The sequence below is a fragment of the Vanacampus margaritifer genome, chromosome 2, assembly GCF_051991255.1.
Source record: "Vanacampus margaritifer isolate UIUO_Vmar chromosome 2, RoL_Vmar_1.0, whole genome shotgun sequence".
NCBI lineage: Eukaryota > Metazoa > Chordata > Actinopteri > Syngnathiformes > Syngnathidae > Vanacampus > Vanacampus margaritifer.
The window spans coordinates 7676725-7703222 of record NC_135433.1 but is presented as its reverse complement, the minus strand read 5'-3'; the positions used below and the strand labels follow the sequence as shown (position 1 = coordinate 7703222).

Genomic DNA, 26498 nt, shown 5'->3' with positions numbered 1-26498 from the left:
CCATTCATCCATCATCCACTAACCTCACCTTCTATCATCCACTCATTTCTTCAATCATTCATTCATCCGCTTCCTTCTGCATTATCTACTCACCTCTCCTTCCGTTCATGTATTCATTCATTCATGCATCTTTCATTTATCCATCCACATTGCACTCACCTAAACCAGCATCCAACAGACTCTCCTATTATTCCTTCAATTCACCCATTCATCCATCATCCACTAACCTCACCCTCTATCATCCACTCATCTCTTCAATCATTCATTCATCCGCTTCCTTCTGCATATCTACTCACCTCCCTTACGTTCATGTATTCATTCATTCATTCATTCATGCATCTTTCATGTATCCATCCAAATTGCACTCACCTATACCAGCATCCGGCAGACTCTCCTATTATTCCTTCAAATCACCCATTCATCCATCATCCACTAACCTTACCCTCTATCATCCACTCATCTCTTCAATCATTCATTCATCCGCTTCCTTCTGCATATCTACTCACCTCTCATTCCGTTCATGTATTCATTCATTCATTCATGCATTTTTCATGTATCCATCCAAATTGCACTCACCTATACCAGCATCCAGCAGACTCTCCTATTATTCCTTCAATTCACCCATTCATCCACTAACCTAACCCATATCTGTCATCCACTCATCTCTTCAATCATTCATTCATTCATCCGCTTGCGTGAAGTGGTCCCTATTTCATCCTACACTGGCAGAGCAGGCGTGTGTGTGAATACCAGCACAGCATACAGTTCACGTGTATAAAAATAAATGTACATGATGCCCACGTGGAGGCATTTATCAGCATGTGTGTGCGCGCGTCTGCAAATGGAGCGGCGGAATTAACATGCGGCGCACACTCACACGTACGTGCATGTGCACAGACGCCGGAGTCGAAAGGAAAAGCAAGCAGAGCAGAGAGCGGCAGCGGATGGATGGATGATTGTGACATGATTTACAATGAGATCATTAACCTTGAGGAAAAGCGGCGGCCTCTGTCAGACGGACACCGAGCTGGAACAACACCTCGTGTGCACAAATACACACGATATACCGAGCAAAAACACACATGGGATGGAAAAGCAAGCAAAAAGAAGTGCAATCCGGAGGGTTTTGTGAGAGTGAGTGAATTATCTACTAAATCAAATGTGGGAATGTACGGTATACATACAGTAAATTAAATCACGACACAATAGCACACTTAAAACGTTGTTTTTATTCATCCAACCTACTATAAATATTTAAACAGTAAACATTTTAATACAGCCGACAATGATTAAAATGTCGCTATGTAAACTACAAACCCAATTCCCAAAAAGTTGGGACACTATACAAATTGTGAATAAAAACTGAATGCAATTATGTGGAAGTGCCAACTTTCAATATTTTGTTCAGAATAGAACCTAGATGACAAGTCAAAAGTTTCAACTGAGAAAATGTATAATTTTAAGGGAAAAAAATGTTGATTGTAAATTTCATGGCGCCAACAAATCTAAAAAAAAGTTGGGACAGGTAGCAATAAGAGGCTGGAAAAGTCAAGTGCAAGTATAAAATAAAAACAGCTGGAAGACCAGTTACCACTAATGAGGTCCATTGGCAACTTAATTGGAGTACAAAAAGAGCTTCTCGGAGTGGCAGTGTCTCTCAGAAGCGAATATGGGTAGAGAATCACCAATTCCACCAATGTTGCGCAGAAAGATAGTGGAGAAATATCAGAAAGGTGTTTACCAGCGAAAAATTGCAAAAAGGTTGAAGTAACATAACATCATCCAAAGATTCAGAGAATCTGGAACAATCTCAAGGCCGAAAAATCATACTGGATGCCCGTGATCTTCGGGCCCTTAAACGGCACTGCGCCGCAAACAGGAATGAAAAAAAAATAATAATAATAATAATTAAAAAAAAAGAAAAAGAAAAAGGAGAGCAATGATGATGACATGTCAAATCGGTAAAATTACAGAATGAACACTACTGAGCTCTCCAGAAAAGAAAAAAAAAAGAAAAAGGACTGCTTACTGTAAGGGAAATCACAGAAAGAGCTCAGCAATACTTCCAGAAAACATTGTGGGGTGAACACAATCCACCGTTGCCAGCCGCCGTTGCCAGATGAAACTCGACAGTACAAAGAAGAAGCCATTTCTAAAGCAGACCAAGAAACGCAGGCGTTTCTCTGGGCCAGGGGTTATTTCAAATGGAGTAGTGGCAAAGTGGAAACCTATTTTGTGGTCAGTTGAATCATGATTCTTTGTGGAAAACTAGGGCGCTATATCATACCGACTAAATAGGACAAGGACAAGTTGGTATCAGCACTCAGATTACATCGGGTTGCATGAGTGCGTGTGGCACGAGCAGATTCCACATCAGAAAAGTTATATTCCGATTGGAGAACAACATATGCTCCCATCCAGGCATCCTCACTTCCAGAGAAGATCTTGCATTTCTCAACACGATAATGCCAGACCACATGCAGCACCAATTACAACATCATGGCTACGTAGGAAAAGGATCCGGGTATTGAAATGGCCAGCCTGCAGTCCACTTATTTCACTTATAGAGCAAATTTGGCGCATCATAAAAGGGGAAGGTGCAACAAAGAAAGCCCAAAACACAAGAACAGTCAGAGAGACGCGAGTTAGACAACAACGGGACAGCATTCCTATTTCTAAACTTGAGAAACTTGTCTCCTCGATCCCCAGTTTGCAGATTGTAAGAAGAAGAGGGGATGCCTCACAGTAGTGAAAATGGCCTTGTCCCAACTTTTTGGAGATTTGTTGACACCATGGAATTTAAAATCATAACACATGATAACACACAACAAAATGACACATTTTCCAACCCTAGAGAACCCACGGGGTCAAATTTGGCCCCTATAAATTCTGCTACTCAAATAACAAAGACCTTTTTTTTTTTTTACAAATTTAACTTCAAAAGTCCAGAGTGCCACTTCTGACCCCTGCATGGGGCCATCTAGTGGATGAATATTGCACTTACATGAGCCAGAGTGGTGGTGACAAGATGGCTGGCAACATGCTGTTTTGTTGAGCTGGAAATCAATCCAAACAAAACCATCTTCTCAGCAAACCATCAGATGGTAAAATTGTGTTTTTTTTTTGTTAATCCATTTCATATCATGTTGCAGAATGCCTAGGAGTATGTTGATAAATTAGCAACTCTGAGCTAGTTCAAAAAAAAAGGGTTAAAATTGAAAAAACATATATTTTGGTGTTCAGTGAACTTATAGCAGTCATTTAATGTATAATTCATAATTTTCCAAAGAAGAAAATGGTTCTTGGGTTCTCCAGGGTTAAACATGTCATCCTGTTCTCTATGTTCTATTCTGAATACAATATTAAAATTTGGCACTTCCACATAATTGCATTCCGTTTTTATTCACAATTTGTATAGCGTCCCAACTTTTTGGGAATCGGGTTTGTACCACAACAAAAAGTGGTAACAAGGAAGAGAAAGAAAATGTGCCGACGTCATCAGTCACAGAGGCGCGATTGCACTAGTGTGACAAAAATAAACTTCATTTCAATAGAATATTTCCATTTTCACAATATATTTGGCAATAAACAGATATGAATAGTGTACAAAAATCCATGTTATAAAAGTAGCTCAACATAATGAGACATTGTTGTTAATTTGCTTTGTGTTATTTTCGTCAGTAAAAAATTGCAATATAAAGAAGTATAAAAAGTCATTTCAGGTTTTTGTTGAATTTCAGAGAGCACATTATGCAGTAGGTATCAATAAGGCTGGATACCATCCCTCCTTCTACCACCATTCCAGGGTACCTTGCTAACATTTTTTGTGGGTATTGTAGTCAAAATATACATCATCCAACCTTTGCTCCAAGGATCTTCATAAAACAACCAACCTATAAAAAAAAAATACACAAGCACCTAGGATGCTCATACCATTTATGCTAGCTATCACCCAACTGTCCTTTAAACTACTCTCAGGATCCTGTACGACTGTGTTTCGGTGTTCCCTCACTACTTCGCGGTTTGGTTATTGCAACCTCACTTTTCACATTTGCGACCATAACTTTATTTGAAATTTGTTTGACAACAACTGAGTAAACAGTTGAAGAACAAACTGCTTATTAAAGGCTGCATTCAGAAATTAATGTGAGCAGATGGCGAAGCATCCGCTTATTGAAAACCGGTATGTTATTTCTCTTTTTAGTTTAAAATGAATCCCGGGTCGCATTGTAGCCAAAGGTATAATTCTGGTGAATTAATGCCCCGTTTTGGCACAGTAAAACCTTGTGGAAACCGCAAACTAGTTCCCTTAACTATCATTCTTCTTCTTCATCTTCTTCTAAATGGAAGACAGAAAAAAAGGATTTACGGCACCGGTATTTATTCTTCATTTTGCATTTTAAAAGTTACATTTGTTACTAGGCATACCAAAATGTTTAGAAGGGCAGAAACCGTGTGTGTGGGGGGATTTCATAATGGCTTAATACATTCTAAAAAAAAAAAGAATTGTTGAACCAATTTAAGATTACAAATTAAATTGTTAACTTAAAAATAAAAATTGCTTCAATTGGTAACACATGATTGAATTAAGATTGATTAATTATGAGTCCATTAAACTTAATATTTTGGATTGGAGTCAGTTTGGATTAATTTAATTCAGGTGAATATATGAACTCATAATTAATTAAACTTGGTATATTCACTTTGGACTAACTTAATTCAACCAATTGAAGTAAAAAAAAAAATGTAATTGGTCAACAATTCAATTTGTAATCTTAAATTGGCTCAACAACTCTCTTTTATCGAGTGCAGAAAAAAGTAGATCAGGAAACATATTACCAGCAAAAAAACGAGGGAACACTATTTTTAAATCTCAACGAATATTACCACTCAAGGAAAGTCAGAGCTAACGACTGACGCTCACACAGTTGGCTGAGCCCAACACAGAATTTTCTTTAAAACGTGTTTAATTCTTCGTGTATCCCCAGTTGAGCAATCGTCATAGGTAGGAAAGATGGAAAGAAAATCCTATTTTAAGGGGCAATCCTTTAACCTACCTTACTACCAGTCATCTACATGCTAGCTAGCTAGCTTCAAAATATGCAAATTCCTGTAGTGTCCTGATTGACCGTGCCCCAAGGGATGTGATTAGTTAGCATTTGACTTTCTTTACAGTAGATAACTCCTAGCAACACCGACTTACTTACTACTAAACTTCTATGACTCTACCTATCTTCCCTCGAGACATTATGCCAAGTCCTGTTTATTGTCTTTAATAACTTTACTCCGTAGTGGTTTGGATGGCCGACAATACAGCTTTATTGAACCCTGAAGGAAGAGCTTAAAGAGGGACGTTAGCGTTTAGTGAGATGCTCTTTCTCTGAAATCCCTTCTAGCAAACTTACTACCAATCCTCTACCTTCCTGTCGTGAAAACATACCAAGTTCTCAGTGTAGTCTGGCATGCCTCGACAGCAAAGTGGTTCGAACGGATATGTTTTACTTCAAACTGAGGTTGATCAGTTTAGCCTCCATGACCAACGGTATCTCAAAAAGCAAAGAATGGAGAAGATCCAACCTGAATCTCAGACATGAAAGGAATATTACCGTATTACGAAAGACGTCATTAAGAATCATTCTGATATGTTTGTCGGCATGCCATCAACAATAAGGTGGCATCTTCTTAACCCTGGAGAACCCACGGGGTCAAATTTGGCCCCTATAAATTCTGCTACTCAAATAACAAAGACCTTTTTTTCTTTTTTTTTTTACAAATTTAACTTCAAAAGTCCAGAGTGCCACTTCTGACCCCTGCATGGGGCCATCTAGTGGATGAATATTGCACTTACATGAGCCAGAGTGGTGGTGACAAGATGGCTGGCAACATGCTGTTTTGTTGAGCTGGAAATCAATCCAAACAAAACCATCTTCTCAGCAAACCATCAGATGGTAAAATTGTGTTTTTTTTGTTAATCTATTTCATATCATGTTGCAAAATGCCTAGGAGTATGTTTTATATATATATTTTGATAAATTAGCAACCCTGAGCTAGTTCAAAAAACAAGGGTTAAAGTTGAAAAAACATAGATTTTGGTGTTCAGTGAACTTATAGCAGTCATTTAATGCATAATTCATAATTTTACAAAGAAGAAAAGGGTTCTTGGGGTCTCCAGGGTTAAGAATCATTCTGATATGTTTGTCGGCATGCCATCAACAATAAGGTGGCGTCTTCTTAAGAAGAGTCTCTACCTGTGAGATTCACCCTTGATCGGATCAGACTCGTGTCAAAGTCTTTTCCTGGAAGCTGACGTATGTGGTGCTGCCCTGCCAACTAAATGCTGAGCCACCCGAGTCCAGCGAATTCAGGACAACAGTGGGCTTTAAAATGGGGAACATTCTCAGGGCTCATTGCGGGGGTTTCATACATGCATGGCAAGGGACATCATCGAATTAATAGCTGCACTGAGAAACGTACATAGAGCAGGGGTACTCAATAGGTGGCCACTGAGCCACGTCCGACCCGCCCGCTGCTTGCCTGTGGCCCACAAACGGTTACGGACTTTTCCGAGATGAGTTTGAGGTGTTCTTATGCACCGGTCGCGCTGTTGACATTTTTTTTTTCCCTTCAACACGTTTTAATTGGATCAGCACATGTAAGACCGGGATTTGTCTCCATGCCAACATTAGGCTTTGGGAGCAATGGAATACATGTGCCGACCTTATGTAAATACTTTTTTTTTTTTTACGGGGGGAAAAACACAATCAATAAAATGTAATTTAAGTAAAAACTGTGATTATTTCACCAGATTACAATTTTAAGGCGGTAATATACCTCACATAGTCGCGGTGACTAAATTTGGTTTCCAGGACATATAAGGACAGTTGGGAAGCTTTCTATAGATTTTGCTTGATGTTTACATGTTTTTGCCTTATATTCTATGAAGAATTTCTTTGTCAACACAAACTCAACAACAAAGTTGGAAATCCTCATAAAATTAAAGCATACTTTGATAACCCCCCCACCGCCATGAGTACGTTTGGGGGGAATGTACACGTTTCATAACAAACTGAAAAATGACATACAGGTACCTACCTGGTCATTGTTTCAAATAAGATAATTAAAGGAACATAAGACTTCTAAAAAATATATATTCTGTGAAATGGTTCATTTCAACCCTTCCCTGAAAAAAAATTATGTCGAGCGATTCTGATTTTATAGTACTTTTTATAAGTATTTTTGCAAAAATAAAGTACAGGATCGGCCATTTTGGGACAGTCACGTGATCATCGGGATGTATCGCATGCTTTAAACAATGACTACAAGAGACTCACGAGGAATTATTGCGTCCCACAGCGGACATTTGAAAGTGAAGATGAAAATGGCCTGTAAGGAGGACACATTCAGCCAGCCGGTCGGCCCCATAGAGAGTAGAAGTTAGGGACCGTCTGCAAGTTGCGTGTTACAGAGGCTGAAGTTATCAGTCAAGTCACCATTGACAGTTGTCACTCTGGAAATGTAAGTTGTGGACGGTCCCGAACCTGGACGGTAAACATCCGGCTGACTTTCTCTCTGCTAGGCCAGCTGCATGTTGCTTAGTGAGCCTTAGCCCACATTAGGAGAGGCCACCCCACCGCTCCATCCCCACATGAAAGGTCATGAAACCTGACATGCAGTATTTGGCGAAAGAAGACGACATTTTTCTTGCCCATTACGTCAGCAAACTTGAATGAAGGCGGCTGTCGTTTACGCACCGGGTATGTCATCGCGATCACGTGACCAGGATAATGGCGTTGCCCACAGTATGTTCTTATTTTTATACATAATTGAGGTTTTGTTTAATTCAGGGAATAAGACGCTAGGGATATTTGCCCTTTTATTCTTCATACACAATGTATAATCTACTATGGCTATTAGGGCCACGTATAAAAAAAAAATTTTTTAGAGGGCGGGGGCAATATTCCGAGAAAATACTCACAAATTTGCCACTTTCTAAAGTTGCAAATTCACAAGAAAAAAAAGTTTTTATTTTATAAAGTGGCAGATTTGCGAGAAAAAAACTCATAAACTTACGAGAAATGCACGTAGAGTAACTATAGTCTAATGTGAGGATTTATTGGTGGTTAATGGGACACTGTTTAAAAAAAAAAATGGCAGGATGGAGACGGATTTATTCTTAATTTAAACTTTACTGAATGACGGAAAGCAGCAGATTTGACACATCAACTTAAGTAAGTACTTGTACAAAAAAAATGTGTGAATGTGTAAATAATAATTCTGGAAACATAAATGTACAAGTAAATATATATTTTAACAAATTAACTTAAATGCTTGATCCTCAGGGTGTGGACCTTCGTAAAGCGAGGCGTCTTTGCCGCTGGCAGTACCCAACGCTTCAAAGTGTGAATGCTTAATGATATGGTTAATCGCTGCTCAAGCAATTAATATCTCCTTATTTGAAAACTCGACCGAAAAGTATTGGCACGAACATCCGAGTAGTACACTACGTGCATTTCTGAGTTTTTTTCTCGCAAATCTGCAAATTTGTGACTTTATAAAGTGGCAAATTTGCGAGAAAAAAATAGTCAATTTGCAACTTTAGAAAGTGGCAAATGTAAGAGTTTTTTTTCCTCGGAATATTGCCCCCGCCCTCTAAAAAATATAAATTCATACGTGGCCCTAATACGTCGTCGTAATAATCCAATACTGGAAAATGAGTTCTAAGTCTTCTGTTCCTTTAAGCACATACAGTATATGGTATTGCATCAACATTGCAGATGTACTCATTATTGCATCACGCCATTATATTTCCAATCATTTTTGACAGTAGAAAAAGGCAACCATAGAGAAATGTATATAAAGAAAATATTTTGGACACAATTAGTGAGAACTCCTCCTCCAATAAAGGCTTAAAGTAGTAAATTACGTTCCATCAAAAATACGAATTCCACAGCGTTAATTTGGATGAAACAAGTTTTTTTTTTTTTTTTTTGCATCAATGTGATGAACAATGAGTTGATTTGATAACAAATACATTTGCTGCAAGTGTCATCACATTATTTTTCATGGAACAATAAAGATGATGACACGGAAATCTCTTTGACAACACCAAATTGTATGAACTGAAATGTGATGGATCCCGACACAGTGGAAATGTGCTTCAGCCTCCGTGAAAACATTCCCATTGTAAGAGCAATAGTCTTATTCAAAGTGACTAGTAAAAACTATATAATGTCATTGCTACAATACAGTAAAACCTCGTTATTTAACTACAAACAGTGTGTGTTGGCTGCTTAAAAAGTAACAGAAAAAAAATCACAAGGACTAAAAACCCACAAATATAAAGCTGTACACTTGAGAGTAATTTGATGCTTCAGTAAGTTCTAAAATTTCCCAGCAATTCCATGGCAATCAACAATGTTGTATTTTTTGGGTCCATAAGCTCACTTATTTCTTTTTTTTTTCAGGAAAAATCCAATCTCTCACAATTAATGAGTGACTTAACCGAATCAATAGCTCATTTGTCCCTCTGTGTAGAACAACAGTAAAAAATGCTTGAATGCTCTCAGCATTAACTCAATAAAATTAACAGAAAAAACAACTTGTGCAGTGATGGAGTGAAAATGCTTATTTTTCATGTAATGTTAAGAGTGTGTGCTGGCAATTCATAATCGGTGACACTTTTGCTTAATTCTACCTACATCAATAAAAACAAGTAATGCATGCTATTTAATTTAGTGGATTATTGACAGATTGAATGCATTTTCCACCGCTTTCCTATGATGATATCACCTGATGTGTGGTAGTCCATGACGTTTCTAAAGTGCCCTCACCATTCACCTGCTTGAAGTAGACTCTGCTTCAAGTTACCTTGCATCACCACCCGACTTGACTTGCTTTTACTCTCATGGGAGGTCACCCGCATCCACAGCCAGATGATATATCACCCGCTTAGAGATGAACCTGGATGACAGGAGTATGTTACACCGGGTATTGATGCATCCTGTTATGAGCTTCAGAAAAGAAAAAAAGAGGTCTAACCTCGAAAAGGAGTTATCAAAGATGAGTATGTACTCTCCTGGTTTTCGAACCTTCATTTCTCCCTTTATTGTCTCCTTATGGGAGTTGCAGCGAGTCAGCGGGATCAAGACCTGACAAAAGAGACTTGTTTAAAGGAGACGTATAACACCACTTTCCCACAAATTAAAACAGTTCCCAGGTGTTTTCATAAAATGGCAGCACAGTACACTTACCAGCCTCTCTAAACGCGGCCATGTTTAGAGCAGCTGGCTTTGGGGATGCTGTCCTGTGGCATGCCGACGACCCGCTTCGCACCCCCCCCCCATTGCCCTCTAACTGCAGTATGCGATTGCAATATAGTGTATGCTTGAACAGGAGTCAGAAATTTATGTTTGTGCTCAAGCCAAAGCCATATCGAATATGAAAATCAGGGCTGTCCAAATAAAGCGTTAACTCTGGAGATTAATTTAAATTCATTAAAGTGTTTAACTCTTTGACTGCCAGACGTTTTCAGAAACGGGTTGTCCCCAGTGCCAGCCGATTTTAAGCATTTTGACTGATCTTTCAAGGTCCATAGAAAATTATGTGTTTGGACTATGGAACACACATACTACCAAATGAAAGATTGAACTGTCATCTTTCATCAAAAAAAAAAAGTTTGTTTCTACCTTATTCCGTTCTTTAGTAATCAACAATAGAAAATGGTTAGTTTCACCTCTGTTTTGAAACAAACGTCTTTTAACGTCTTTGGCACTCATCCATAGGATTTTACTAAACGTTATTTAACGTTTTTGGCAGTCAAAGAGTTAAAAATAAAAATAACTCCGTTACCTCAGTGTGCAGCCAACCTCGGAAGAGTCACTGGCGAAAATAAGAATCAACATGAACTATATAGGTTTTTTTACTTTCTGGAGACCATTTGGATCATTTTGTTTCACAGTTGTATTTTACAGGGGAAGTATTCTATTCAAGGATAAAAGAAAGCTATTAGAATAGTCTTTGATTCTAAATATACTTTCTATTTGATGATTTTACATTTAATTCCAAGATTTTACTTAACTAAATATCTGCTACAAGGTTTGAAGAAAAAAAAAAGTAGAAGTAGAAAAATGTGATTAATTGCGATTAATCGCAAAGAATTGTGCGATTAATTAGTTTTAACCCCTTCAGACCTGTAGACATATTCGCGTGTCTAAACCAATAAAACACATAATTTGGATGATGTCAACACTTCTGGTTCATGATTAGATCTTAACTAACCAATCACAATTGCAAGTTGATTTGCATGATGTTCATGTTAAAAATGTTGCATATAAGCTTGGTAAGTATACAACAAATTACAGCCATATTTGCCTGGCGTCCACCATAACAACTAAAACCATGAGATACCCCCCCCCCACCTCAATTACATGTTCTTGTGTGAAAAGAGTCAAAATCAGCCAAAAAAAGAAATCAATTTTGCCCAGTAGAAAAAATGCAGGTCTGAAGGAGCTACAAAAAATGTAGTTTGACAGCATTAATGAAAATGTTGCTTGGTGCTATTTTAGTGCCAAGCAGCTATGTTGAGGTGAGGGGGAGGTACTTCATTTAGTCGGGCCATAGCTTTGTCTAATATAAAAATAATTGCTATGCTGCCATCTAATGGCATCAATACGCAAATACAAGCCTTTTTGGGTGGTCATTAATTACAACAAGATTTTCTAGATTCATAGTAGGGCCCAGTTCTTATCCCCCACCTGTATGTATTACATCCATCATTTCAGTAAATATCACGGGTGGAGAAACTCTGTGCTAATCTAAATTAGCCACTGTAACGTAAGAGTAGGGCCAAAACAAGAATGGCTTTCTTTAACGCAAATCTTCTGACAAACAGTTAAGGAAAAAAAAAAGATCTATAATGTCATACTTGATGTGTAAACAAGCAATTAAAAAGCCAATTTTCTAATATATCCTAAGCATCACAGAGAAACAAATGTGTGTGTGTGTGAGCATGTGTATACAGTATAGATAAGGGGCGTTACCTTGGCCTGCTCCAGTGGCGCCTGTGCACTTTCCCGGAAAACAACACTGAAGGAAATGCCTTTGGGTTCCGAGGTAAACGTCCAGCAGACGGTGGCACCCGACCAGTCCGCGCTTATGGGCACAGTGCTATAACAGCTCGATTTGATGAAGAGCTCCTGCGAGCTGTCGCCAAAGCTCGAAATGTCGTCCACCGTGAAGACAGACGCCAACCTAAGAGCAAGAGACCAAAAATGTCAAGATCAAACTGCCGTAATGTCACTATGTGAGTTGTCAATATGCCTCACTTGACCTGGTTTTGGCAATCATCAAATGTGTGTCAGTAATTATGTTGATGAGCGAAAGATTCTGTTAAGCCATGCCACTGCTTTTATTTTGGCCGGTTCTCATTCCCTGTTTTGTGGACAAAGCATTTTGATTTGGATCATCTGTGAGCCATGTGGTGCATTTCAGTTCATCTTCATTTGTTTTCCCTTTGTACGGTTTTGTCATGTCAGGTGATGCATTCAATGCATAAGCGTTGTTTCACTTCATTTCTCACTTCCCCTTTTGACAGTGAACATGATCCAAAACATAAGAAACCGCGTGACAAAAAAAAAAAATTGTGAAATTTACGTCAGTTCTCCCGACTTGAGCAGACAGATCTCGGCATCCTGCACGGCGCCATGTCGGTCCTCGGGGTCTTCCGATGGGACGTCTCCTGTGCTGGCACTGCTGCTGCTTCTGCACAGAACAAGAAGACACTAAAGATGGGTACAAAGTAGCTGATAGTTGGGGCCAAATTTGAGCCCGATGCCCCTCCCCCTCCCCCACATCTGCTCAATATCAGCAAATGCCACATGACGCATTTGATACTGACAGCGTCTGCAGCATGAAATCAATAAATATGAGAGCAGATCGTTTTTATTTGATTGACATTTAATTATATTTAAATATAAATATTTGTATTTATTTCCACACTTATTTTTATATTTCTTTTTTGAATCTCGTTTTTTTTTTACTTTTATTTATTTACTTATGTACAGTACTTGTTTTGTTTTTGTTTCTATTTCTATTTAAAAAAATAATAATAATTTCTGAATTACATTTTTTACATTAGTTTTTATTTTCTCTTTTATTTATTTTTTATTTCGGCCTTTTTGGTCCTCCATAGGTATTCAGTAGAGGCACCCAAGCCAAATGAGGTACGTACAGTTGTGCTGCCTCCTGCTGTCCATGTCCGGGAGAGCAGGCAGTGGCAAACGAGTCGCCATCAGAGACGACGCTCACTTCCTCCTCTGTGATGATGTCAAACATCCCATCCTCCAGCTTGTCACCTTCATCCGCACCTGGGATATAAGCACCATATTCAGCATTCAACAGGTGAACATTGAGTCATGCATTGCCACAAACAGACTCCTATTTACCCAAGACGCTGGTTACGGCTCTCAGAGGCTGCAGCAGCCGGCTGAAGGCAGAGCCCGGCGTGCTGGTGGAGACGTCCTGCAGCGGGGGTTGCTCTGCCTCTACACCGCGCTGATCGCAGCAGTCCCGACAGCAGCGCTCTCTGGTACCGCCCAGCTGGTTACTAGCTGCATTGGCCAAGCAATAGTGGCAGAAGGTGCGGCCACAAAATCTAGGGGGGGGGGGGGGGAGGAAAGCCGCTCAAGTCAATATAATTATATTATATAATAATTATTTTTTCTTGTTGAAGAAGGCAGAAATACTTTTTTAACAAGCACTTTAAAAAATAACATTTCAAGTAGCAACATATGCTATGGTACGACGGCGTATTAGGGCCACATATAAATATATATTTTTTAGAGGGTAAGGGCAATATTCAGAGAAAAAAACTCACAAAATTGCCACTTTATGAAGTGGCAAATTTACCACTTTATAAAGGGGCAAATTTTCGAGAAAAAAACTTGTAAATTTGAGAGTTTATAAAGTGGGAAATTTGCAACCTTATAAAATGGCAGATTTGCAGAAAAAAAACTCAGAAACGTACGAGAAATACACGTAGCGTAGCTATAGTCTAATCATTTGAGGATTCAGTGGTGGTGAATGGGACACTGTTTATATTCGTTCTTAAATTTAAACTTTACTCGTCATTCACTGCAGCTAGAGCGACAACACTTCTTGATCCCCTATCAGCTGACTAACACTGACCAATCAGATGCTAGCATACTTAAGGTAAATGCTAGTGAATGACGGAGAGAAGCAGATTCGACACATCAACTTAAATACTTGTACAAAAAAATAATAAAAATGTATGAACGTGTAAATAATAATTCTGTAAACATAAATGTACAAGTAAATATGCATTTTAACAAATTACTTAAATGCTTGTGTGTGACCCTTTGCAAAGTGAGGCGTCTTTGTCACTGGCCAGGGCCCGTACACAATGCTTCAAAGAGTGAATGCTTAACATCATATGGTCAATCTCTGCTGAAGCAATTACCATCTCCTTATTTGGAAACCCGATCGAAAAGTATTAGCACAAACAGTCGAATAGTATAATTTGTGTAGTTCTCGTAACAAGTTTTTTTTCTCGCAAATCTGCCACTTTATAAACTGGCAAATTTACGAGTTTTTTTCTCCGAATATTGCCCCCGCCCTCTAAAAATATATACTGTATTTATACTACTACGGTAATCTATACTCATACAAAAATATTTTATTAATATTTATAAATTAAAACTCCTGTTATGTTGCAAGTCAACTTTACTTAATTTATATATATGCATCGTAAAAAAATTAAATTAAAATAAATAAAAAGATTAAACTTCTTCTACTGGCCTTATTTTTTACCTTTTTCTATTTTTTAAACAATAACTTTATATATTATTATTAAATATTATGTATTTTAAAATGTGTCACCTCGATTTGACAGTAGGTTTTTTTTTTTCATATTTTCTCGGGCACCTTTAAAACCTGGAAAATACTGAATCAAACACCAAACGTAAGTCTGCTGTTAATGTGGCGTCTGTCCGACCTGCAGTTGTGCTTGCGGAGCCACCAGCCAAACGGGGTGTTGCAGCCTCGGCAGTAGTTGACGTCACGCTCCGCCTCGTCACGCTCCGCCTCGTCGCGCAGCTTCTGTTCAAACTCCAGTGCGTCTGTCTTTTGCCACAGCTTGTCTTTGTCCCTGTACAGATAAAAACCTTTAGGCCATAAATACTACAGGCACAAATTGACAATGCTTTGTAGTAAAATTAGAGTAAAAGCTGTGAAGTTGACTGCTTTAAATGTACTATAATTTGGAGTTTGACCAGAATATTTTGGAAAAATATGCCTCGAAAGTTGCACAAATGTTGGGGTTCAAACCGCTGTCACAGAGATGACAGACTGAATATGCACTGAAGTCCAAACAAGGGGAGTCACCTGTTAATGTTAACATTTAACTACTGGGTCCTTGACTTTTCCGTGCATCTTGTTATAAAATAGATTTGTTGTATTACAACAAAGCTTTTCAATCCGTTGAATTAACACACAAATGCAAAAAACTGACAATTGGTGGCAAAACAGTTTCGAATCACATATAGTGATTCTGAGCATGAAACCATTAAAGCGTCCGTGTACCTGATGAGCTCCACCAGCCTTTCCTCCAGGTGGACCTTAATGCGGTAGAGGTCGTCGAGTTCGGCTGCCGTCCTCAGGTCAACGTTCTGCTTGTCCAATGTGACCCTCCTGAGAGTGTCCCTTAGCTCTTGACAAGCCCGGAGAGCCGCATCAAGCTCCTCCTGGGATCTTTTGCACAAAATACGGGATAATTAGCGACTAGGGAAAAAAATATTATGAGGAATCCCAGGTGGCCTCTAGTTGTTTTTTGTATGCTTCAATTGTAAAAAGAAAATCCTTTAGGAATAACACAACACAAGGATAACTGTAAAAAAGCATTAACTTTCAATGCACAATGTAAAGAAAAAAAGGGGGAACAATTTTACCATTACTGTAGTTGTATCCAGAACAGATGTTTTATATGCAAACAAATTCTCACCTTGATAGATTTGTTCTCAGATGGATCATCTCGTCCTCCTTCTGCTGAAGGAGATTTTCCGACTGTGCCATCTGAATGGTTTTCTCGGCGAGGTGCTGCCGGCATCTTTGCACCTCAGCCTGGCAACAGTTACATAAAGTACAGCACATGATGCTTCTATGCAAAGATCAATGGAAGAAAGGTACATCCACAATTCTGTCTGTACAGGGCATAATGGTCCAGTTTTATTTGACAAGGTCAGAAAGCTAAATAATAAAACATTTATTTATTGTGGTTGTAGTGTACTGAATCAATAGCTTATACCAGGAAACATTTTGACCTTCTCACATAAATATTTTTTTTACTGCTTTAGCACCGTTTTAAACACAAAAAGGTTCCACATAAAATCTTGATGGCAACAACTATCCATTGTAAAAAATAAAATAAAAAGATGACTTTAACCTCGAAAATATCCATATATTTTCATGTCAGCATGGCCTTAATAATCATTTATAAAGAATAAGTGCTATTTTGAAAGGGGAAGTCAACCCCCAAAAGATTTCTTGGCAATAATATGTTCTATGCAGCCCCACTATCCTAAATACGGTATTCTGGTTAATTTAGCATTAGTGGAATATGAGTTAAGCAGCAAACTCCAGCCATTTTTATCCATCTCAGGGGGCGGCCATTTTGCCACTTGCTGTTGACTGAAGATGACATCACAGTTGCTCAGGGCTCAGGCAATGACCAATCACAGAGAACCTGTTTTCTGCAGCTAAACTGTGATGTCATCATCAGTCGACAGCAAGCGGCAAAATGGCCGCCCCCTGAGATGGATAAAAAGGGCTAGAGTTTGCTGCTTAACTCATATTCCAAAAATGTAACATTAATCAGAATGTCATGTTTAGACTAGTGAGGTCGCCTATAACATATTATTGTCAAGAAATGTTTAAGGTTGAGTTCCCCTTTAAAAAAATCCACATTAAGATGTGCAATGTACTCTCTCACCTCCAAGCGCTTTAGTTTCTTCTCCACCTCGACTGCTTTCTCCTGCTCACTCATCATCTCTAACCTCTCATCCATTAACTCTTCGTTGACACTCTGAATGACAACACAAATGTATTATTATTACTATGCTAACAACGCTGCTAACTTGCTAATAACCTAGAAGCTCTGATTTGCTCGTCTGACCTGCAGTTGGCTGCTATGGCTAATAGCCTGGTTGTTGAGCTCCAGGCGGAGAGCCTCGATCTCCTGGCGGCTCCTCTCCTGCAGCATATCCGCCTCCTCCTGGACCTTGGTCAGCTCCTCCTGCAGCTTCTGCGTCGTGGCCCAAAGGTCCTCCTGGTGACGGAGTTTGCCGACTAGCTGCCGATTCTCCCGGCGGAGCTGCTCCGTGCAAGCATCTAGCCTGGTCGCCTCCTGTGCAGCCTCCTCCTCCAGCGCTTGCTGCCTCTTGGAGAGGGTTTCCCATCGCAGGCGAGCCTCTTCATTCTCGGCCGTCAGCATGCACACGCAAACCCCGAGCTCGGCGGTTTCAGTGTTGGCTCTGAACAAGGCCTCTCCAGAATCGCTGTTCTCCAGGCACAGGGCGTCATATCGTTGCTTGAGATTGTTCAGCTCCTCTCTGCAGGCCGTCACCTCGGCGGCCAGGCCCGTCCGAGCAAGAGCCTCGCAGTCTCGCTCACGGATCAGCGTCTCCTCGCGCTCACGAGAACGCAGGATCTCGTCCACGTGCCGCCGGTTGAGCTCCTCTACTTGACCCTTGAGCTGTTCCGCTAACATTCGCAGGTCCTCTCTGGAGGCCTCGGTCACCTCCTGAAAGGCCTGAGCTTTCATTCTCTCCTCCGTCCCAGCCAGGAGCTGAGCCCTGAGCTCCACCACCTCCTCCCTGAGGCGGTGCACCTCCCTAAGGTTGAGTTCCAGCTGTGCCTCGGCGATCACCAGCCTGAACGGAGCCTCTTTGGTCTCAGAGGTTAAATGTTCCTCATGAAGCTTCGTCGTTTTTTCATTGCTCTCAGCCGCTCCTTTCTCATCATGTTGCTCTGAGGTCCTGCTCTCCAGCTCCTCAGCACGAGCCTGCAGAAGATCACATTTAGCCATCTGATCTTTGAACTTGACTTCAGTTTCCTGGAATCTCATCAGCAGGTCTGTGTGACTTTTTTGGGATTCTGTGAGGTTCTCGTCCAGATTTGACACTTTGGCGTGAAGCAAGTCCAGCTCCTCATGGGCCTCCACAAGTTGCTTTGTCAACGTTGACTGGACCTCGTGGAGTTCCCTATTTTCCTGTTCCACGGACTTCTGTTGAGCTTCTAATCGCTGTTTCTCCAGAAGAACTTTCTGGATAAGCTCCTCCAAATGGTGGTTGTCATCCAGAAGCTTCTTCTCGCGGTCTTCCGTGCAGAGATCGGCAGCTTCCAACCTTCCCTTCAGGTGCTTCTCGGAAGCCGTCAGAGCAGCGAGCTGGTCTAACAAGGCTTCCCTTCCCTGAGACATTTCTGCAATGTTGTCCTCGCCTTTTTTGACCGCTTGCAGTAGTGCAGTGTTTATGTCCTTAAGTTTGCAGCACTGAGATTTGTAGTTATCAAGATGACCGGTTTCTTCGCAGGCATTCACATCGTTTTCATCGAGTCTAGAAATCAGAATCTCCTTCTCCCCGTTTAACTTCTCCAAATGTTCTTCCAAATGCTTCATCCTCTCGGAGCTGACGGAAAGCTCTTTCTCTCTGCTTTTTAAGGTTTTTCGCAAGTCCAGCAATTGAACTTCAAGAGTTTCATTCTGGCTATCTCTATCGGAGCATCTGCGCTCTATCTCGTCACGTTCCTCCTGCAGCCTCCGTCTCAGTTCCTCCGCTTGCCGTTCTCTACACTCAAGCGAGGCCTGCAAGCCCTGAAGCTGCGCTCGTAAATTCCCACTCTCCTTCTCTTTCAGTGTCAACGCGCCCTGAATGCGACCGACCGCACCCTGGAGCTCCTCCAAGCGCTTGAGGGTCTCCGCCCGCTCGTCCTGGCCACGGGATTTGACGTCAGCCAGTTTCTCCGTGCAGGACCTCAGCTCCTCCTCCCTCAGTTTGAGCTCCTGAGACACACGCTCGCAGTGCCTGGCCCGGTCTTCAGCCTCCATCTTGGCCTCTAGTCTCTTCTCCTCTGTTGACTTCAGTTTCTCCAGGAGTTCTTGGATCTTCCAGGCAGATTCACAGAAGCTGGTTGTTTCTTTCCCCTTTTCTTTAATAGTCTCGTCCAGCTTAGAGAGAAGCTCCATGTTTTTGTTCTCAGTAGCTGCGAGTCTGTCCTGAAGTTCACAATTTTTTTCTTCCCAACATGTTTGGTAGTGGTTACGGACGTCCATGCTACGGACTTCTGAAGGTTCTGGCAAACTGGTGCTCTTCTGAGCTGCTAGCAACTGGCCCTTAAGGTTCTTCACGACATCTTTCAGCTCGGCGGCCTCTTTGCCTAATTCTTCCACCTGTCCAAGAAGCACTTGCTGCCTGAGCTCAGATTGGTCAAGTTCGATGCGGAGATTCTCTGCAACGCTGCGAAGGGTTGGTTCTGCTGGAGGAAGGTCCCCAAGGAAACCCAAATCTGGAATTGGGACCTCCTGTGACTGGATAGTTGATAGATAAGTTCTTTACATCGTACTACCAAAAAAAAAAAAACACATTTCATATCTAGTGCTTTTTACCTGGACCAGACTGTTGACGCTGGAGCAACGACTGGGGGGTCTCCACAAAAGCGCTGATGAGCCAGCCCCCAACGTTCGTCTTCCAGGAGATCAAAAAAGGAAAATGATATCAGCAGGAACAACATTTTTTCCTCGTGTAGGGTCTCATTTTAAGAAATGTGTGAAAATAAACGTCTTGGAAATTTGACACGTTACAGAAAAGAGTGTTGATTGATTGATTGTTTGATTGATTGATTGGCATGTGAATCATCATGGCAGACACTTAAGCGCATACTTATATATATCTATACCCACAAGGCTTTGCGTTCCAACATATTACAGTATCCTGACAAACATACATACATAAAACTTGAGAGTTTAACCAAGTAGTTAAATTATGGTATCTATGGAAGATATATTTGTGGGGTACTAGCATAGCTAGATCGCTACTGTAACTGGACGCTGTAGTGGTAGAAATGGGCCAATTATGTAATTATAATAAAGTAGTTCGCAATTGTGCTGGACAGCAGTTTTCAGCAGTTCTCATCAGTCATGTAGAATATATTTACTTCAAATCTCTGTATTCACTTGACAGTCAGTAGTGATGCACCGAATATTCGGTCACCGAAATTTTGCGGCCGAAAATGGCAAAAATATGCATTTTCGGCATTCGGCCGAAATAAAATTAAAGCCGAAACAATATGGCCGAAAGAGGATGTTGTGGTGACGCAAATGCTGCAAGGAAGCGTCTGTTTGAGTTAAACACCAAACGCGGGGTGAGTGTCCGCCTTGCTGCTCGCTGTCTTTTGTGAGTACCGGTTTACCGGCAGCTTTATTGTGCACACCGGAAAAGGAGAGGGTCGCTTGGAAAACTATGTTGAAAAAGAGAGCGCTGCCGAGTCCTACTGCACTACAGATGAGCCACTCTTTCTCCTGCAGCGCCTTCCTTTTTTTCTTTGATGAGAGCCCCTCGAGCGCTTCCACTTTTTCATTTGCATTCTGGTGGCCGTGCTAAATACTTTAGCTAATGTTAGCACTATTGCTATCAACGGTTTTAAACAAGTTAACACTTCCCACTATCTCCGGTTGACTACAGATCTGTACAGGACGCCGTGTGTGACTTTGCAGTCCGTTCCCAAAGCCGATTGGCCGGTGCGAAGAAATTTATTTATTTTTAAACGTTGGTGAATATGTGAATGTGCCGATTTTAAGTGTGCCGCACCGTGTCCCGCTCCAAATAGCCCACAAATGCGTCATCCGCACCGCACCACGCGCATCCGTGCCCGCCGGTGCGAGGTACTGTACATTGACTATAAAGAGCAATTGCACCGCCAGAAAATGCTCAGTTGCTCACCCCGCGTTTGGTGTTTAATGTACCATGTCTCCGATGTCTGTGGTGTGGACGCATTTCAATTTATATTGTGCTTTTTTAAAATGCCCGTGCTAAAAAGGTCTAAATATTTTATAATAATATTATAATTTTAATTAATTATAATAAATGCAATGATAATTAAAAAAAATCTTTTTTTTCCCTCGACTTTTTGGTTTTCGGCCAAGCATTTCTCATTTTCGGTTTCGGCCCAAAAAATTCATTTTGGTGCATCCCTACTTTACAGGGTCTTCAAGATGTTAAAAATCACTTTGCGTCAGTTGAGGTTGCATCTGGGGGGGGAAAAATTCTTCAAGTGTGCATCGGTTACCTGGCAAAGGCCGGCCAATCAATGTCAAGATCGTAACCTCGGGCTGCGACGTCAAACTGGATCTGGTTGAGCTCATACAGGTGGTTTATAATATCGGCGGTCAGGGTTGAGTTGAGGAAAGGACTCCGGGCATAATACCATTCACTAGAGAAGACAAAATTTCACAGGTAAACAAGGAGGTTTGAGACTCAAGTCAGACTCCAGTTGTAAATTTTAAGACTTCCGACTTGTTTGGCTAAAATTTAAGAAACTATCAACGTAACTTTTACTTGCATTGATTTTGACTCACTACATGACATGATAAGACATAGTACATTTGAAAATATGAATTGTCAATATATGTGTAGTGTGCCTTTGTTTTTTTTTTAAAGAAAAGTTATGCGTTTCACTAATCTGTCAACCCAATATGCCATGAGATGAGGGGCTGAGGCTGAGAAGTATCAAGGAGGAAGCTCCAAAGATGACTAATAACTAAATTTGGATTCAAGGATTATCTTTTTGATGAAACCGACAGGAAAAGTCACTAGCATCATGCCAAGGTTTGAAACTCATAGATTAGAGGCGTGACCAAGTCGATCTAAGCCGCGGCTGCTACTTTCCTAGCATGACTTATTCATGTTGCAGTGTTGCAAAACACTAAATGTTACCGGTTTGATGTTTTAGGATTGTGGAAAGTACAAAGGAAACTGCGGGTCCCGGGTGTCCCCAGCAGGTGCCTGTTTTCATGGCAAATGATTGACACACCTCTTCGGTCATGCCTTTTGACACAACAGTCTCTGATTGGCTACTTTTGTCACAGTTTTTAAATAAGAATTAAATAAATTAGAGGCATAAGATCATTTTTATTATGTTCTACTGTCAGATCATACAGAAAGTTTAAATGAGGAAAAAAAAAATTTTGTACTTATACTTGTATTTTTCTTTTTAAAAACAACAACTTTTTTTAGTCACGATTACAGTAATTATTAGAAGAAATAATTAAAATAATTTTAAGCCATAGGCCTAAATATAAAACAATCACAAAAACTAAATCACGTATGGCAGTAATTGAGGGTGCCTTTTTTGCACCAACTGACCACATACTGAATTCTTATGCCGTAGTGCAGGCTAGTAGTGATTCACAATCTCTAACCCACATATGCCAGTACAGTCATGAATTGAGGACCCCAAATAGGAGAAGTTTCTACCAGAATATGGTTGACATTAGTTCAATCAGAGTTAAATTAACCCTGGAGAACCCAAGAACCATTTCCTTCTTTGGAAAATTATGAATTATACATTAAATGACTGCTATAAATTCACTGAACACCAAAATAAATGTTTTTTTTTCAATTTTAAACCTTTATTCCCTAATTTAGGATTAGGGCAAAATTTGACCCTTTTGGGATTTAGGGGTATCATTTTGAAAAATCAGAATAACAAAAACTGTCAGTAAACTATTTAGAATTTAAGAAAATAATCAATCAAATACACAGCTACATTGAACAATATATTTTTTTGTTGCATTTTAGAACTGGATTTTGAATGTACAAACACACTTTGGCCAATGGAAAAAAGAACACAGGGACAAAATCAATGCTGGAAAAAAAAAAGGTCTTTGTTATTTGAGTAGCAGAATTTATAGGGGCCAAATTTGACCCCGTGGGTTCTCCAGGGTTAAATGTTCAATTCAACGCAATAATTTAAGTTTGGGAAGTGAGCAGTGGCAGAATGTCAATGGGAGTGGATGTTCACTGAGTGAAAAGAGAACCGAGACATTTATCGGGAAGAGTAAGTCACACTTCCTTGAACAATATCAACAACTTATAAGCACAGGCCGTATGAAATGACTACTCACCTTGTGACTTTCTGATTGATGAGACACTGCTGCAGTGTGTCGGCAAGTCGCTGATGAACCAGCGAGTAGCGAATGAAGGCCCTTCCTTTGCCCAATGAGGTTTTCAACTGAGAACACATACGCAACACAAGTAACCAAAATGTTTTTTTACAAGCCGAATTTTGATGACAGATGACAAGATACCGTCCTGTTCACAATTCAAATTGAGTAATCCAGTGAACCGCAATCTCAAATGAGCCGGAGTAAATGCCTGTTCATGGACAAAGGAACCCTCAAATAAATGCTTGAACACGGCTCTGATCAACACAATGAGTCATAATCTGCCGTGTCCGTCCGTTTACAAGATGATCTCTCCGGTGCGTTAGCAGATGGAGGGATTTGCGTAAAAATGGCCAACATTCAGGTCTGCTACAAGGTCACCAGCTGGAGACTCACTGATATTTGTGACCTACCGATAGTAAACAAAGGCCCAACTGGAGAAAAGAGCAAATGAAAAAAAACTGTTATACAAGATAACTAATAATAACATGGCAGCTCTAACCGTCTCCACATTGAAAATCAGTGGATCTGTTTAAGCAAATAATGACAAGGTAGTCTAAAGATCCAAACAAGCTTCATATAAATTGCGTGTAAACAAGTCAGAAAATCAATCAAATTTGACCACGGTTATGTACACTTTAGTGAAAGCTCACCACTGTGAATTCCGAGGAACGAGCGGAGGAAGGAAGAGTAGTCGTGGGTGAAAGAAGGCGAATCGGTCCAGAGTGACTGACCAAAGGATAATACGCTCTTGTGTATTTGTGTCTGCACTTGCCTCACTCGGCATACCGTGTCTCAGGTGTGTGTGTGTGCCTCGTTGCAGGGCAGGATTACCTCGGGGATGGACTTTACAAAACGGATGCCATCATTAGCACCCTTGATCTTAATCAGGCAGTCGCAGAAGTAATCCCAGTAGTCTTTTCTCTGGCCAAGAAAGGTTGTCTTCTCCTTCAGGTCAAACTGGAAAAACAAAACACGCAGTGTTGCATTGAACTACGTGATGGCCAATTAACAGCGCTAGTTTTACATTTTAGAACCGTTCCCTTGTGTCTTAGACATGCTTTTGTCAAGAAGACCCCAGGGATAAAAAATTACATCACTTATCTAGCCTTGCTAAAATTAGCTCATATAGAGGACATGGTCCAGGTTTATTCAATTGCGCTGCTTATCAGATGCTAAAGCTAAAAATGCTAATCTGAGTTTCCAACATCTCAGTTCTATATAATGCTTGGATTTCCGTGTAGACCATCTGTTGCTTAAAAATGGCGAATCTTCACCCAGCCTAGCTGCCAAGTCATGGACGGACCAACTGTGTGGTGGCGGTACTACAGCTGTTACATAACAAATCCGAACATTTTGATTACAAACACATTTTTGGAAATTGCCAGCTCACAAAAAACTTTTGTGTTTGCGTTACTTCACGCTTGATGGGGTAGTAGAGAAAGATGAAGCTATTTGTACAAAAAAAAAGTTGATTTTCAATATGTTTTCAAATTCAATTATTCTATCATTTTGCCCATCCTTAGTTTAGATGAAGCTTATCGTACCTGCAGCAGGTACTCAAGTTTGTAGAAGAACTTGTGCAGGTTGGTGCTGTCGTCGGTCACGGGCTCAGCGTAGTCTTTGTGCTCTTGACTCAGCTGAAACACAGCATCTAAAAAAAAAAAGGGGGTCATACATATTTGCTGTTTCTTGCAAAGGAAGCCACACCGAAAAGAACACAATAGCTGTCCCTTCACCATTTCAAGATTCACTTTTTGTGGCCTCGCTCACTGTAACCCAGACTTTAAAACCGTACTTATCTAATCTGATATTTTTCACTATATCTTGCTCTGATCATTTTTCTACACTGACCAACATTATTACAGACTGCGTACGTGCACCTCACATGCATATTTTGCATTGGTATTGTGCATAAAGCTTTATTTTATACGCCATATAAATAAAATCAATATATAATCCCTGCTTCATGATTTCCTTACCCTGACAGGGCTGCCACCGAAAAAGACTTAATGTCGAATTTAATTTCAGTACTCTTGGTCCCACTTGCTTCCATACAGGGAAGGCAGAGCAGATACTAAATGTAAAACTCAGAACCGTGGGGCAGGTGTGCTAACCACACAGGTTATTGCAAACAGTAAACTACAACCACAATAATAAATATATCATCATAATAAACTGGTAAAGATGGTGCTGTACTGCTTGTGTGTATCTTTATTACCATGGAGATCTCTGATGATCCTATGCAGCTGATTTTGCTCAATAGAGGAGCCTGAAGAGGTCATTGTGAACCAATTCTGCAAGAGACATTTCAAAAAGAAACTTTTTTTTACTCCAAAAAAACACAACATAAATGGTGTGTCTTTTTGTCACGTGAGAGACACTTCAACACGTCAAACAAAGTGATCACTACTGTGGGATAGCGTTATTTTCAGCGTAGTTCACTAGCTGACAGCCAACATGGACAACGCAAGCCACCGAAAGAGGAACTTTTTCAGAGCAACTGTTTTGCCATTGTTTTAATATCATTTATAAGCCTCCTTAAACGTGACAGCATCGCGTCGCATCACATCAGAGGAGGCGACGGCCCAACGCTATTTATAGCACAGCCACCTGCTAGCGACTCCCCACTTCCGGGTCCCGAAAACGCTCATACAGTCCAAGTGGCGGTCGGGGTGATGGTGAAAATAAAGACAAAAATACCGTAGTTCATAAACATTGACAAAATTAGACCTACCTGACGTGAACTAGTCCAAAGTGGCCCACTACAAAGCCGTATTGCTTCCGAACGGAATCCTGCTGCTGAAATGGGCGGGTATGAATATATGATTGACAGGTAATGCTAACCAACCAGGGAGACCGCGGGTCTCAAAGTAGTTGAGGTTTGGTTGAGAGACATAAACAACACATCCAAACGAATGTTTATGGAAATTAAAAAAAACTGAAAAGGGTTATTATTACTTTTTTTCCCCCAACCATATGAATTAAAATTAAAGTAAAAGGGGAGAAAAGGTTATAGAAAAATAGTAAACCATTTAAGTGCTCCACTAAATTCATACAGTGCACATACTTTTTTGCATTTATTATACAATCTTACTTGGAATTAAAAAATAATAATAAATAATAATGTTGTTTAATGTCTGTTTACATTTACTATTATTTTTACTGTTTTATATGTAATTGGTATAAAAACAACCCCTGTTTATCGTGCTATTGAATTGTCACACGTATTTTTATGTTCACATTTTTTGGTCATTTGATGACAAAG

At 40.2% G+C, this 26498-nt stretch overlaps 1 protein-coding gene across 1 annotated transcript; it reads right to left on the bottom strand.

Moving 5' to 3' along the window:
* Window positions 1–1209: 1209 nt before the first annotated feature.
* Window positions 1210–26032, bottom strand: LOC144042756 (FYVE and coiled-coil domain-containing protein 1-like). The gene is made up of 18 exons (XM_077555685.1): window positions 25968–26032; window positions 25452–25527; window positions 24778–24884; window positions 24065–24190; window positions 23192–23298; window positions 21355–21498; window positions 19676–19754; window positions 17186–19597; window positions 17003–17095; window positions 16016–16134; window positions 15598–15765; window positions 15011–15163; window positions 13443–13651; window positions 13229–13364; window positions 12652–12759; window positions 12039–12249; window positions 10039–10148; window positions 1210–9960 (listed from the first exon to the last, which is right to left on the bottom strand). The coding sequence occupies exons 2-18, from the start codon at window positions 25513–25515 to the stop codon at window positions 9903–9905; spliced, it is 4404 nt and encodes a 1467-aa protein (XP_077411811.1). The 5' UTR covers window positions 25516–25527; window positions 25968–26032; the 3' UTR covers window positions 1210–9902.
* Window positions 26033–26498: the final 466 nt, after the last annotated feature.